Genomic DNA, 10,294 nt, shown 5'->3' with positions numbered 1-10,294 from the left:
CCATGGACGAGAGGAAGGTCAACGGCATTCTTAACTGGCCTGAACCCGCAACCCTCAAAGAATTACAGCGATTTTCTAGGATTCGCTAACTTCTACAGAAGATTCATCAGAAACTTCAGTACTATTGTCACCCCATTTACTTCAATGGTCAAAAGAGGAACTCACCGACTACAATGGTCCGAACCCACTCACGAAGCATTTCAAACCCTGAAATAACGATTCAGCAATGCGCCCATCCTCTGCCACCCTGACCCCTCATTTCCTTTTGTTGTAGAGGTTGATGCTTCCAACACAGGTATCGGAGCTATGCTGTCCCAACGTCCAGACCCAGCCGCTAAGCTTCATCCCTGTGCCTTTTATTCAAGAAAGCTCAACTCAGCGGAACGCAATTACAGTGTCGGGGACCGGGAACTCCTTGCCATGGAGGCAGCCTTCGAGGAGTGGAGGCACTAGCTAGAGGAATCCAATCATCCGTTTAGAGTACTGACAGACCATAAGAACTTGGAATATTTACGCACCGCCAAATGCCTTAACCCTCGCCAAGCTAGATGGTCCTTGTTTTTCACCCGATTGCTCAGAACTCCCTTCTCAAACCCTCAACTGGTCTGACTCCCTTTAAATGTGTCCTGGGTTTCCAACCGCCAATGTTCCCATGGTCAGGGGATCCAACGGACGTGCCAGCCGTGAATGATTGGATGACTCGCAGTGAGGAGGTTTGGAATTGGGCTCATGTTCACCTTCAACACGCTGTTCGAAGGCAAAAGGAGCAAGCGGACCACAGAAGGTGCCCAGGTCCCAACTACCAGCCGGGTCAATGGGTGTGGCTGTCAACACGGGATCTCCGTCTCCGACTTCCATGCCGCAAATTGAGTCCAAGGTAAGTGGGTCCATTCCAGATCATCAGACAAATAACTCCAGTTTCCTTCCGTTTAGCACTTCCTAACACATACCGTATTTCTCCTACTTTTCATGTGTCCTTGCTCAAGCCCGCTGATGGTCCCAGAGACGAGGGAGAGGGGAGGTCCCGTGAACAGGCCCATCAACCCATCACCATTGAGGGCGAGGAGGCCTACCAAGTCCAGGAATTACTCGATTCCAGACGTCGGGGAAGAATCCTGCAGTATCTGGTCGACTGGGAGGGGTACGGTCCAGAAGAACGCTCTTGGGTAAATTCTGAGGATATTCTAGATCCCAATCTCATCAATGAATTTCATCGTTTACATCCTGAAAGACCAGCCCCTCGACCCTGTGGTAGACCCCAATGTCGTTTGCCTCCTCGCGCTAGGAGTACACAGTACACTGACTGAACTACTGTGAAGAGAGAACTGAAGATAAACACCGAGCCGATCCAGATAACAAATGAACAATTGACGAATGTGATTGCATAGTAAGTAGCAATATTTGTTAGTTCTGTATGTTGTTTCTGGGTTAGCATCATCTGAGGTCCTCTGAGGGGTCAGCATCATCTCTTCTTAGGTTTTCTGGATCCAGACTGGAGCTTGTGTAAATCCTAGTTACAGAGAAACAAACCGAGACATCATTAGCATAGCTGCTGTTCCAACAAAGTAAAATTAATTAGTTTAACCCAAGCTATAGATTAAGAATGCACATTTGAACAGTTTCAACTGCAGTCCCAAATTATGTGATGCATTATTTGAATGGATTGTAGCGTGGTAGAAGGCTTGTTAGGTACGTAGAAGCTAAACCATTAAGGGCCTTAAGTAATAATAATTTGTAACTGATATGGAACTTAATAGGTAGCCAGTGCAGAGATTGTAAAATTGGGTTAATATGATCATGTTTCCTTGACCTGGTAAGGACTTTAGCTGCTGTATTTTGGACAACCTGTAGCTTGTTTATTGAAGATGCAGGACAACCACCTAGAAGTGCATTACAATAGTCCAGTCTAGAGGTTATAAATGCATGAACTAGCTTTTCTGCATTAGAAACAGGTAACATATTTCGTAGCTTGGGAATGTTTCTAAGATGGAAGAATGCTGTTTTTGTAACATGGGGAAATATGGTTTTCAAAAGACAAGTTGCTGTCTTATATAACACCCAGATTTCTGACTGTAGAGGAAGTAACAGTACCTCAGTCTAGTTGCAAATTGTAATCTACTAGATTCTGTGTACTGTTTTTTGGTCCAATAATTAATATCTCTGTCTTATCTGAATTTAATAGGAGAAAATTATTGGTCATCTAATCTTTTAAATTTTTAACACTCTGTTAGCTCAGATAATTTAGAAGTTTAATATGGCCTCGTTGATATCACACAAATATGGCAGAAAGAATGGGAAGAAGGAAATAAAGGCAGACATTCTTTTTCAATTCAGCCTGTATTAATGCACACATGATACACAAGATAAGAGAGGAGGGATAGTGTGGTAATGACTAGATTAAGACTGGGGCATTGTCCCCTGATAAAGGATATATATAGATCAGTGGTCGGTATAAACAAAGACTAGACACTTTTTCTATATATATAGTTCTATTTTATTATAGATCAGTGGGATTTAATCTATGACATGGAGTTCTTCAGATGAACTGACGAGGGCAGCAATATGCCTTAGTGTCTAAGCTGCCGCAAATCACACGAAGAAGAAACACGACCTGACTGGTGTCTATTCTGGGCATAGATTCTGGGGAGGAGAATCGGAGCTCATGCGAAAATGGCGTCTCCGAAAACAGTGCCTAAAGATGCACAGGTAAATAATGATTCAGAAACTGTTTTATCTCTTTGTTGTGCAACATTTATTGTTTTTAAACCAAATTGATTAAAGCAGAATGTTTATAAAAAGCGTCGGTATGTTTTATTATTCTTTGTGGACACACTTGCGTTAGCACGCTAACTGGTAACAAACGTTAACCGTGTAATGCATTTTTAATTCAGCAATGTGTTATAATTTACCATACTTTTATTTATACACAGGTCATGTATTTATGATTAATTTTTACTTTATTTGGATATTATCTTCAAAGGTTATGATGCAGATTCTTAAAGACATGGGAATCACAGAGTACGAGCCCAGAGTGATCAACCAAATGCTGGAGTTTACGTACAGTAAGTCAGGATGACTTTAACTCTTCAGCATATTGTAAAATGCTTTAACAAACTACAGCAGTTCCTGTTCTGTTCTAGTAAGTCGTACAATAACATTTTAACAGTTAGATGTCCCCCTCCCACCCCTAGGATACGTAACAACTATTATTGAAGATGCAAAAATATACTCCACCCATGCCAAGAAGTCCAATGTGGATGCAGATGATATAAAGTTAGCAATCCAGTGTCGAGTGGATCAGTCATTCATATCTCCTCCACCACGAGATGTAAATTGTTCTTTGTTACTCTTTTTATTTTTTTTATGCATAACACATATCTGACTTCTGGTAATTAATAGTGGTGGTTGGTCCATGGTTTCAGTTTCTGTTGGACATTGCAAGGCAGAAGAACCAAACTCCTTTGCCCCTGATCAAACCATACACAGGTCCACGACTTCCACCAGACCGCTACTGTCTCACCGCACCAAACTACAGACTTAAGTCCTTGCAGAAAAAGGTATCATTTTAAACAATATGTTATAATATAACGTTTTTGTAGTTTGCATCTAAAGTTTTAATTAGGTGACCTAGCAATGCCTTATAACAAAGGCATGTGATGTATTACTACTGTTATTGTACATGTTTAGCATGTTTCTCAACTTTTTTGACTCCAAGGTCCCTATTTGCAACAATATTTGAAAGCCCTATGTTTATTTTTCAAAAATATTTTAATCTCTTTCAAAAAAAAAGTGACTAAAGTAAATATAAAAAATTATTTAAATAATTATACAATACAAGTAATTTTAAAGTAATTATGAAACATTTTTTAAAATAAAAATAAAATTTAGGAGTTGATTTCAGTGATCCTGCTCTTTTACCAATGAATTCACATTACTCTTCCAGTCAGTTGTGATGAACAGACTAAAAGTGTGGTCACATTTACAAATTTTGTTCGCAACAAGGTTAATGGTCTATTGTCAGAAGCATTTGAATCATATAATAATATTTATGAACCATTTTATCTCCATATAATGCAGAGGTTTGCATAACATGTTTATTCATTAGAAATATGCATGTTATTTTATTAATTTCCTGGATCTTTTATAGAAATCAGTGTTAGTTTAGTATAGTTGAGAGCGTATTATAGTTTGTATTAATGTTTTGAATTAGTTTTTTGTATTTTCTGTTTACATTTTTAAGTTAATATATTAGTTTTATGTTTTTGTCATTTTTTTTTTATTTGTTTGTTTGGTGATGTCTGTATAGTTTCATTTATTTGTGTTACAGTTGAAGTTATTTTAGTTCAAGGTAAACTAAGTGAAAAAGGAAAATGTTGTCTTCTAATATAAAATACTAATTTAAAATATTTAGTTTAGTTGAAATTGGTTGAAAATCCTTTCAAAGGACACAAAACAGAGAAAATGTATGGCACAGTGTTCAGTCTGATATGTTTTTGATTTTTATGTTTAGGTGTCTTCGTCTGCAGGCAGGATAACAGTGCCACGGTTAAGTGTGGGGGCAGTGTCCAGTAGGCCAAGCACTCCAACTCTTGGTCAGTTATTCTAAATACTGAAGAATACTTGAAGATTCGAAGCGTCTAAATTTGCATGCACATGATTTCCAGTATACATTCACTGAGCTTATTACAAGAGGAGCATTTAGATGTTTTACTTTCTTTGTTTTTTTTTTTTTCTCTGTGGTAAACAAGTGCAAAATCTAAAACTCAGTTTAAAGGATCATCATTGTATTTTCCACAGGAACACCATCAGTGCAGACAGTGGGGACAAAAGTAGGGACGCCTGTGTCACTGACCGGCCAGCGCTTTACAGTTCAGATTCCCTCTTCGCAGGCTGCCTCTGTCAAATCAGGTACAGGATTTGTACGGTTATGTAAAACCTGGAAATGTCATGGAATTTTAAAACCGGCATAGAAAAGCTTTGGGAAAAAAATTTATAAACCTAGAACATTTTGGGAAAAGTCATGGAAATTTATTTCACAAATCTCTGTGTAATACAATATATTTTTGACTCTTGAATTTCTTGGGATTGTGCATATAATGTCTAGTTTTATGTTTACATTTCACGTTTATAATGCGGGAAATTCTTGCAAACATTTATTTAATCTTGCATGTAGGTTAAATGTAAATAAGTCCACATAGAATATCTGATCGAACCAGTCATATGAAAAGTGATTCAGATTTGTCTCATCTTCTCTCTTTCACTCTCTCAAAACGGATTCACATCAACGCATTTCGTCAACACTACAAGAGTTGACAGAATTGTAACTTGCCTAATCAGGCCAGTGTTGCGTCATCACAAAACCATGATCATTTGTTCATCTTTTTAAGTCTTTTAAAATCATTCGGTACTTGTGCGGTCCACAGACTCTCACAGTCAGACCCAAAGCGTGTGCGCATAAAGCTGCCTCAAACACCTTGCGAGTACCAAATTAAGTTATTTTTCCGCAGCTTATTGTGCTAAAGTGGCCGAATGCATGCAAAATTATGTCAAAATTCCCATCCTGGCGAGTATCCTCATAGACACAGTCGGTTCTGCCTTAAGTGGATGTAAGCAGTTGTACTGTGTATCAGTACACTGTATTTGTGTAGTTGGTCTTAAAGAGACAGAAACCTAATAAAGCTGTGCCGTCTGTCATTAAATTTAATCAAATAACAAAAGACAAAAAAATTAAAAAAAGATCAATAACTGCTCTTGACTAAATTTAATTTGTATTTTATGAATTAATCCGTTTTTAATTTACAGGGGGTTTTTTTTTCATTTCTGTATATTTCTGTACCTGAATACTAGGCCACTTGTTTAGACCTGAAGGATTTCCTAAATGAAGTTCAGGTGTTGAGTCAAGTTGATAATATTGGTTAAGTCAATTATAATATTCAATGATGTGATATGTTCTCTGCATGGTGTAACCTTTGGCACAGTCGTAGCTTGTACTTCTTATTAAAACAAATCAAAAGTAAATAAGTAGCATTATTATTCCTACATTTTAGTTAATGTGATATGATAAATTTAAACATAGATTTATTATATTTTTATTCAATTTATTCAAGATGTATTCTTTCAAAATAATGGAACATTAGGTCATGAATATTGTCTCAAAAGTCATGGAAATGTAAAGGTTATAATTTGTATGAAGTTTCAAGAATAAGCAGGTCTCCAATGGTTTTGTTTTATATTGAGGACCATATGGAAGATTTTGTGCCAAATTAGTGAGCAGATCAAAAGTTAAGCTGTTGATTGAGCTAAGAGAGATAAAAAAAAATGCCAGATTTAAGAACATGAGGTGGTATATTCATTAAATATGATATAATTTGTTTTCACAGCTACTCCTACCACTCCCACAGTTCAAAATGTCCTCATCAACCCCTCTCTCATTGGCTCCAAGAACATCCTCATTACTACTAATATGGTGTCGCAGAATTCATCTGGTGACTCTACCTCTCTTAAGAGGAAGCATGAAGATGAGGATGACTATGATGCTTTATGACCTACTGTGTTTTTTTACTATATGGAAGTGATTCTGTAAATAAGCAATTAATAACTATAAAAATGCCTTTCAGTAGTCTTGTCTTGTTTAGATTCTTAGTGAATAACAGTTAATTACCATTTATTGTTCATATAATTGTTTTTTTTTTTTTTCACAATTTCCATTTTAGCTTAGTTCCACAAGCTTAAATGGAAAAACTGACTTTTGAGGATCTAGTTGTAGACCAAGTAGTGTACTTCCTGTTTTGAGTAATCTTTAGGAGAACACTCTTATAAACATGACAGATACAAATGTCTAGATGATAAGACGCTGGTTGTTGCTGTTCTAATAAAATTTTACAGCAGCTTTTGATGTTGTTGATCTTGATTATTCTTATGGCTGAACTAAAATGTTATGGTTTTTCACTTCAAGTCCTGGACTGGATAGGGAGTTATCTTTCTAATTGAAAACAGTAAGTGTTTTATAATGGTTCTTTTTCAGGTGCTAAAATAATTATTGTGGTGTTCCACAAGGTAGTTGTTTAGGACCATTAGTGTTTTCTATTACCATAAATGATTTGCCATATGTTGTTGATAATGCTAACATAGATATGTATGCAGATGATTCTACAATGTTTATTTTTTGCAGCACAACAGCTGAGCTTCAGAAAATAAGTGAGTTGCTTACAATTTCTAAGTGGGTTTGAATTATTGGATTAATTTTAAATGCAGAAAGTTTTTTTTTTTAATAATTTTATACAAACTATTTATATTAACTATTATTTAAAATAATATAATATTACTCATAATAATATAACTAAGGCTGTTTACTTCAATCTATTTAGTTACAAAATGTTTCAGAACAGAGCAGCCAGGCTAGTGCTTCATTATCTACTTCAGGCCTATTTTATAGATAATAATCATGGCTGTTAGTGAAGGATAAATTACATTTAAGACTGCTGGTATATTTTCATAAGGTAATCAAGTATCATACACCATGTTTATATATATATATATATATATATATATATATATATATATATAAAAACACTTTGAAATGTGGGTTTTAGGTATGATTATAAAACACGCCAAGTGAATAAGGCTCAACTCTTTAAAGTGTTAACAAACAAATTTGTTGAAAAAGAAAAGTGGCTCTGTTGCTTGGAATATGGTTCTCATAAACATACAAAAGAGTAATTGCACGTGTTTAGAAGAAAACGTAAAGATATGTTTATATTTAGATGTATGTTATGTGCTGCTACTGCTAAGGTCTATAGGTATGATTTTGTGATGTGATTAGTGTAATTTTATTATATGTATGTGTATAGATATACAGGTGCTGGTCATATAATATCATCAAATAGTTTATTTCACTAGTTCCATTCAAAAGTGGAACTTGTATATTATATTCATTCATTACACCTAGACTGATATATTTCAAATGTTTATTTCTTTTAATTTTGATGATTATAACTGACAACTAAGGAAAGTCCCAAATTCAGTATCTCAGAAAATTTGAATATTATTTAAGATCAATACAAAAAAAGGATTTTTGGAAATCTTGGCCAACTGAAATGTATGAGTATGTACAGCACTCAATACTTAGTTGGGGTTCCTTTTGCCTGAATTACTGCAGCAATGCTGTGTTGCATGGACTCAATCAGTCTGTGGCACTGCTCAGGTGTTATGAGAGCCCAGGTTGGTCTGATAGTGGCCTTCAGCTCTTCTGCATTCTTGGGTCTGGCATATCGCATCTTCCTCTTCACAATACCCCATATATTTTCTAAGGGGTTAAGGTTAGGCGAGTTTGCTGGCAAATTAAGAACCGGGATACCATGGTCCTTAAACCAAGTACTGGAAGCTTTGGCACTGTGTGCAGGTGTCAAGTCCTGTTGGAAAATGAAATCTGCATCTCCATAAAGTTGGTCAGCAGCAGGAAGTATGAAATGCTCTAAAACTTCCTGGTATATGGCTGTGTTGACCAAAAAAAACACAGTAGACCAACACCAGCAGATGACATGGCACCCCAAACCATCACTGACTGTGAAAACTTTACACTGGACCTCAAGCAATGTGGATTGTGTGCAGAAAGCCTCCAGACTCTGGGATCCTGGTTTCCAAAGGAAATACAAAATTTACTTTCATCAGAGAACATAACTTTGGACCACTCAGCAGCAGTCCAGTTCTTTTGAAGCGAGACGCTTCTGACGCTGTCTGTTGTTGAAGAGTGGCTTGACACGAGGAATGCGACAGCTGAAACCCGTGTCTTGCATACGTCTGTGTGTAGTGGTTTTTAAAGCACTGACTCCAGCTGCAGTCCACTCTTTGTGTATCTCCCCCACATTTTTGGATGGGTTTTGCTTCACAATCCTATCCAGGGTGCGTTTATCCCTATTGCTTGTACACTTTTTTTTCTACCACATATTTTCCTTCCCTTCGCCTCTCTATTAATGTGCTTGGGCACAGAGCTCTGTGAACAGCCAGCCTCTTTTGCAATGACCTTTTGTGTCTTGCCCTCCTTGTGCAAGGTGTCAATGGTCTTCTTTTGGACAACTGTCAGGTCAGAAGTCTTCCACATGATTGTGTAGCCTACAGAACTAGACTGAGAGACCATTTAAAGGCCTTTGCAGGTGTTTTGAGTTAATTAGCTGATTAGAGTGTGGCACCAGGTGTGTTCAATATTGAACATTTTCACAATATTCAAATTTTCTGAGATACTGAATTCGGGATTTTCCTTAGTTGTCAGTTATAATCAAAAAAATAAATAAATAAATAAATAAGCATTTGAAATATATCAGTTTGTTTGTAATGAATTAATATAATATACAAGTTTCACTTTTTGAATGGAATTAGTGAAATAAATAAACTTTTTGATATTCTAATTATATGACCACCACCAGTGTGTGTGTGTGTGTGTGTGTGTGTGTGTATATATATATATATATATATATATATTATATATATATATATATATATATATATATATATATATATATATATGTATATTATGTATTTTTTCTTATTTTAATTATTTATATGATTTTTGTTCTTTTGTACAGATTTGTGGACTCCAAGAATATTTCCAACTACTTTGCGGAAGCTAATGGGGACTCAAATAAACAATGAAAAAAAAATGTATCATTTATATACATAGAACAAATCTAGTGATTAAGTTGGTTTAATGTGGTGAGAAAAAAAAAACTTAAACGTTTTGATGTGTGGAAGGAAAGCATTTCAAGTATAGTAATTTAATGCATACTTTCATTATGTCCAATAAAATTAAAATGTATTTTTAATAAATCAATGAAATGCCAGCAGAGGGAGCTGGTTAGACAGGGAAAGATCCATGTGCTTTTACTCCAGGAATAAATATTAAAACTTCTTAAATTTGAAAAATAAAATAAAATGTTAATCCTATGTAGTTATAGGATACTATTATACATATTTAATATTTAGTTATAGGATAATATAATACATATTGAATATTTAGACACTCTTCTTGCATGTCCATGCTTCTGGTCATCAGATTTGGTATGATCAATGATCAAATCTGATTTTGATCAGATATGTATTTTTTAACTTTTTAAATGCACATTAAAGCAACAAATAACATCAGATTTACATTTCAGGAATACCCAGGATTACTGAAATGTGTATTTCAACGTGTAAATTCTTCTTGAAATGTATGTTTAAAACAGCTAATTTTAATGTTTGAGCATACTCATGTGCATTTTTTTTTTCTGTGCATCCCAAGCAGGTTCATACATGAAAA

The 10,294-nt window shown here is 35.5% G+C and overlaps 1 protein-coding gene across 1 annotated transcript; it reads left to right on the top strand.

The window, feature by feature from the left end:
- Window positions 1–2,580: 2,580 nt before the first annotated feature.
- LOC113070106 (transcription initiation factor TFIID subunit 9-like) lies at window positions 2,581–6,895 on the top strand. Its single transcript, XM_026243295.1, has 7 exons — window positions 2,581–2,706; window positions 2,981–3,062; window positions 3,192–3,328; window positions 3,423–3,557; window positions 4,511–4,592; window positions 4,798–4,908; window positions 6,381–6,895. Exons 1-7 carry the CDS (start codon window positions 2,671–2,673, stop codon window positions 6,542–6,544), a joined length of 747 nt encoding a protein of 248 aa, XP_026099080.1. The 5' UTR covers window positions 2,581–2,670; the 3' UTR covers window positions 6,545–6,895.
- The last annotated feature ends 3,399 nt before the right edge of the window (window positions 6,896–10,294 follow it).

The sequence above is a fragment of the Carassius auratus genome, unplaced genomic scaffold, assembly GCF_003368295.1.
Source record: "Carassius auratus strain Wakin unplaced genomic scaffold, ASM336829v1 scaf_tig00002951, whole genome shotgun sequence".
NCBI classification, from domain to species: Eukaryota; Metazoa; Chordata; class Actinopteri; order Cypriniformes; family Cyprinidae; genus Carassius; species Carassius auratus.
Note: the sequence above shows the minus strand (reverse complement) of the source record. Positions and strands in the feature narration are given on the sequence as shown.

Bases quoted from the DNA above. Each gene is read 5' to 3' on its own strand.
- LOC113070106 (XM_026243295.1), top strand. From the start codon at position 2,671: ATGGCGTCTCCGAAAACAGTGCCTAAAGATGCACAG. The intron at 3,329-3,422 runs GTAAATTGTTCT...CCATGGTTTCAG, and splicing joins TATCTCCTCCACCACGAGAT to TTTCTGTTGGACATTGCAAG. The intron at 4,909-6,380 runs GTACAGGATTTG...TTGTTTTCACAG, and splicing joins GGCTGCCTCTGTCAAATCAG to CTACTCCTACCACTCCCACA.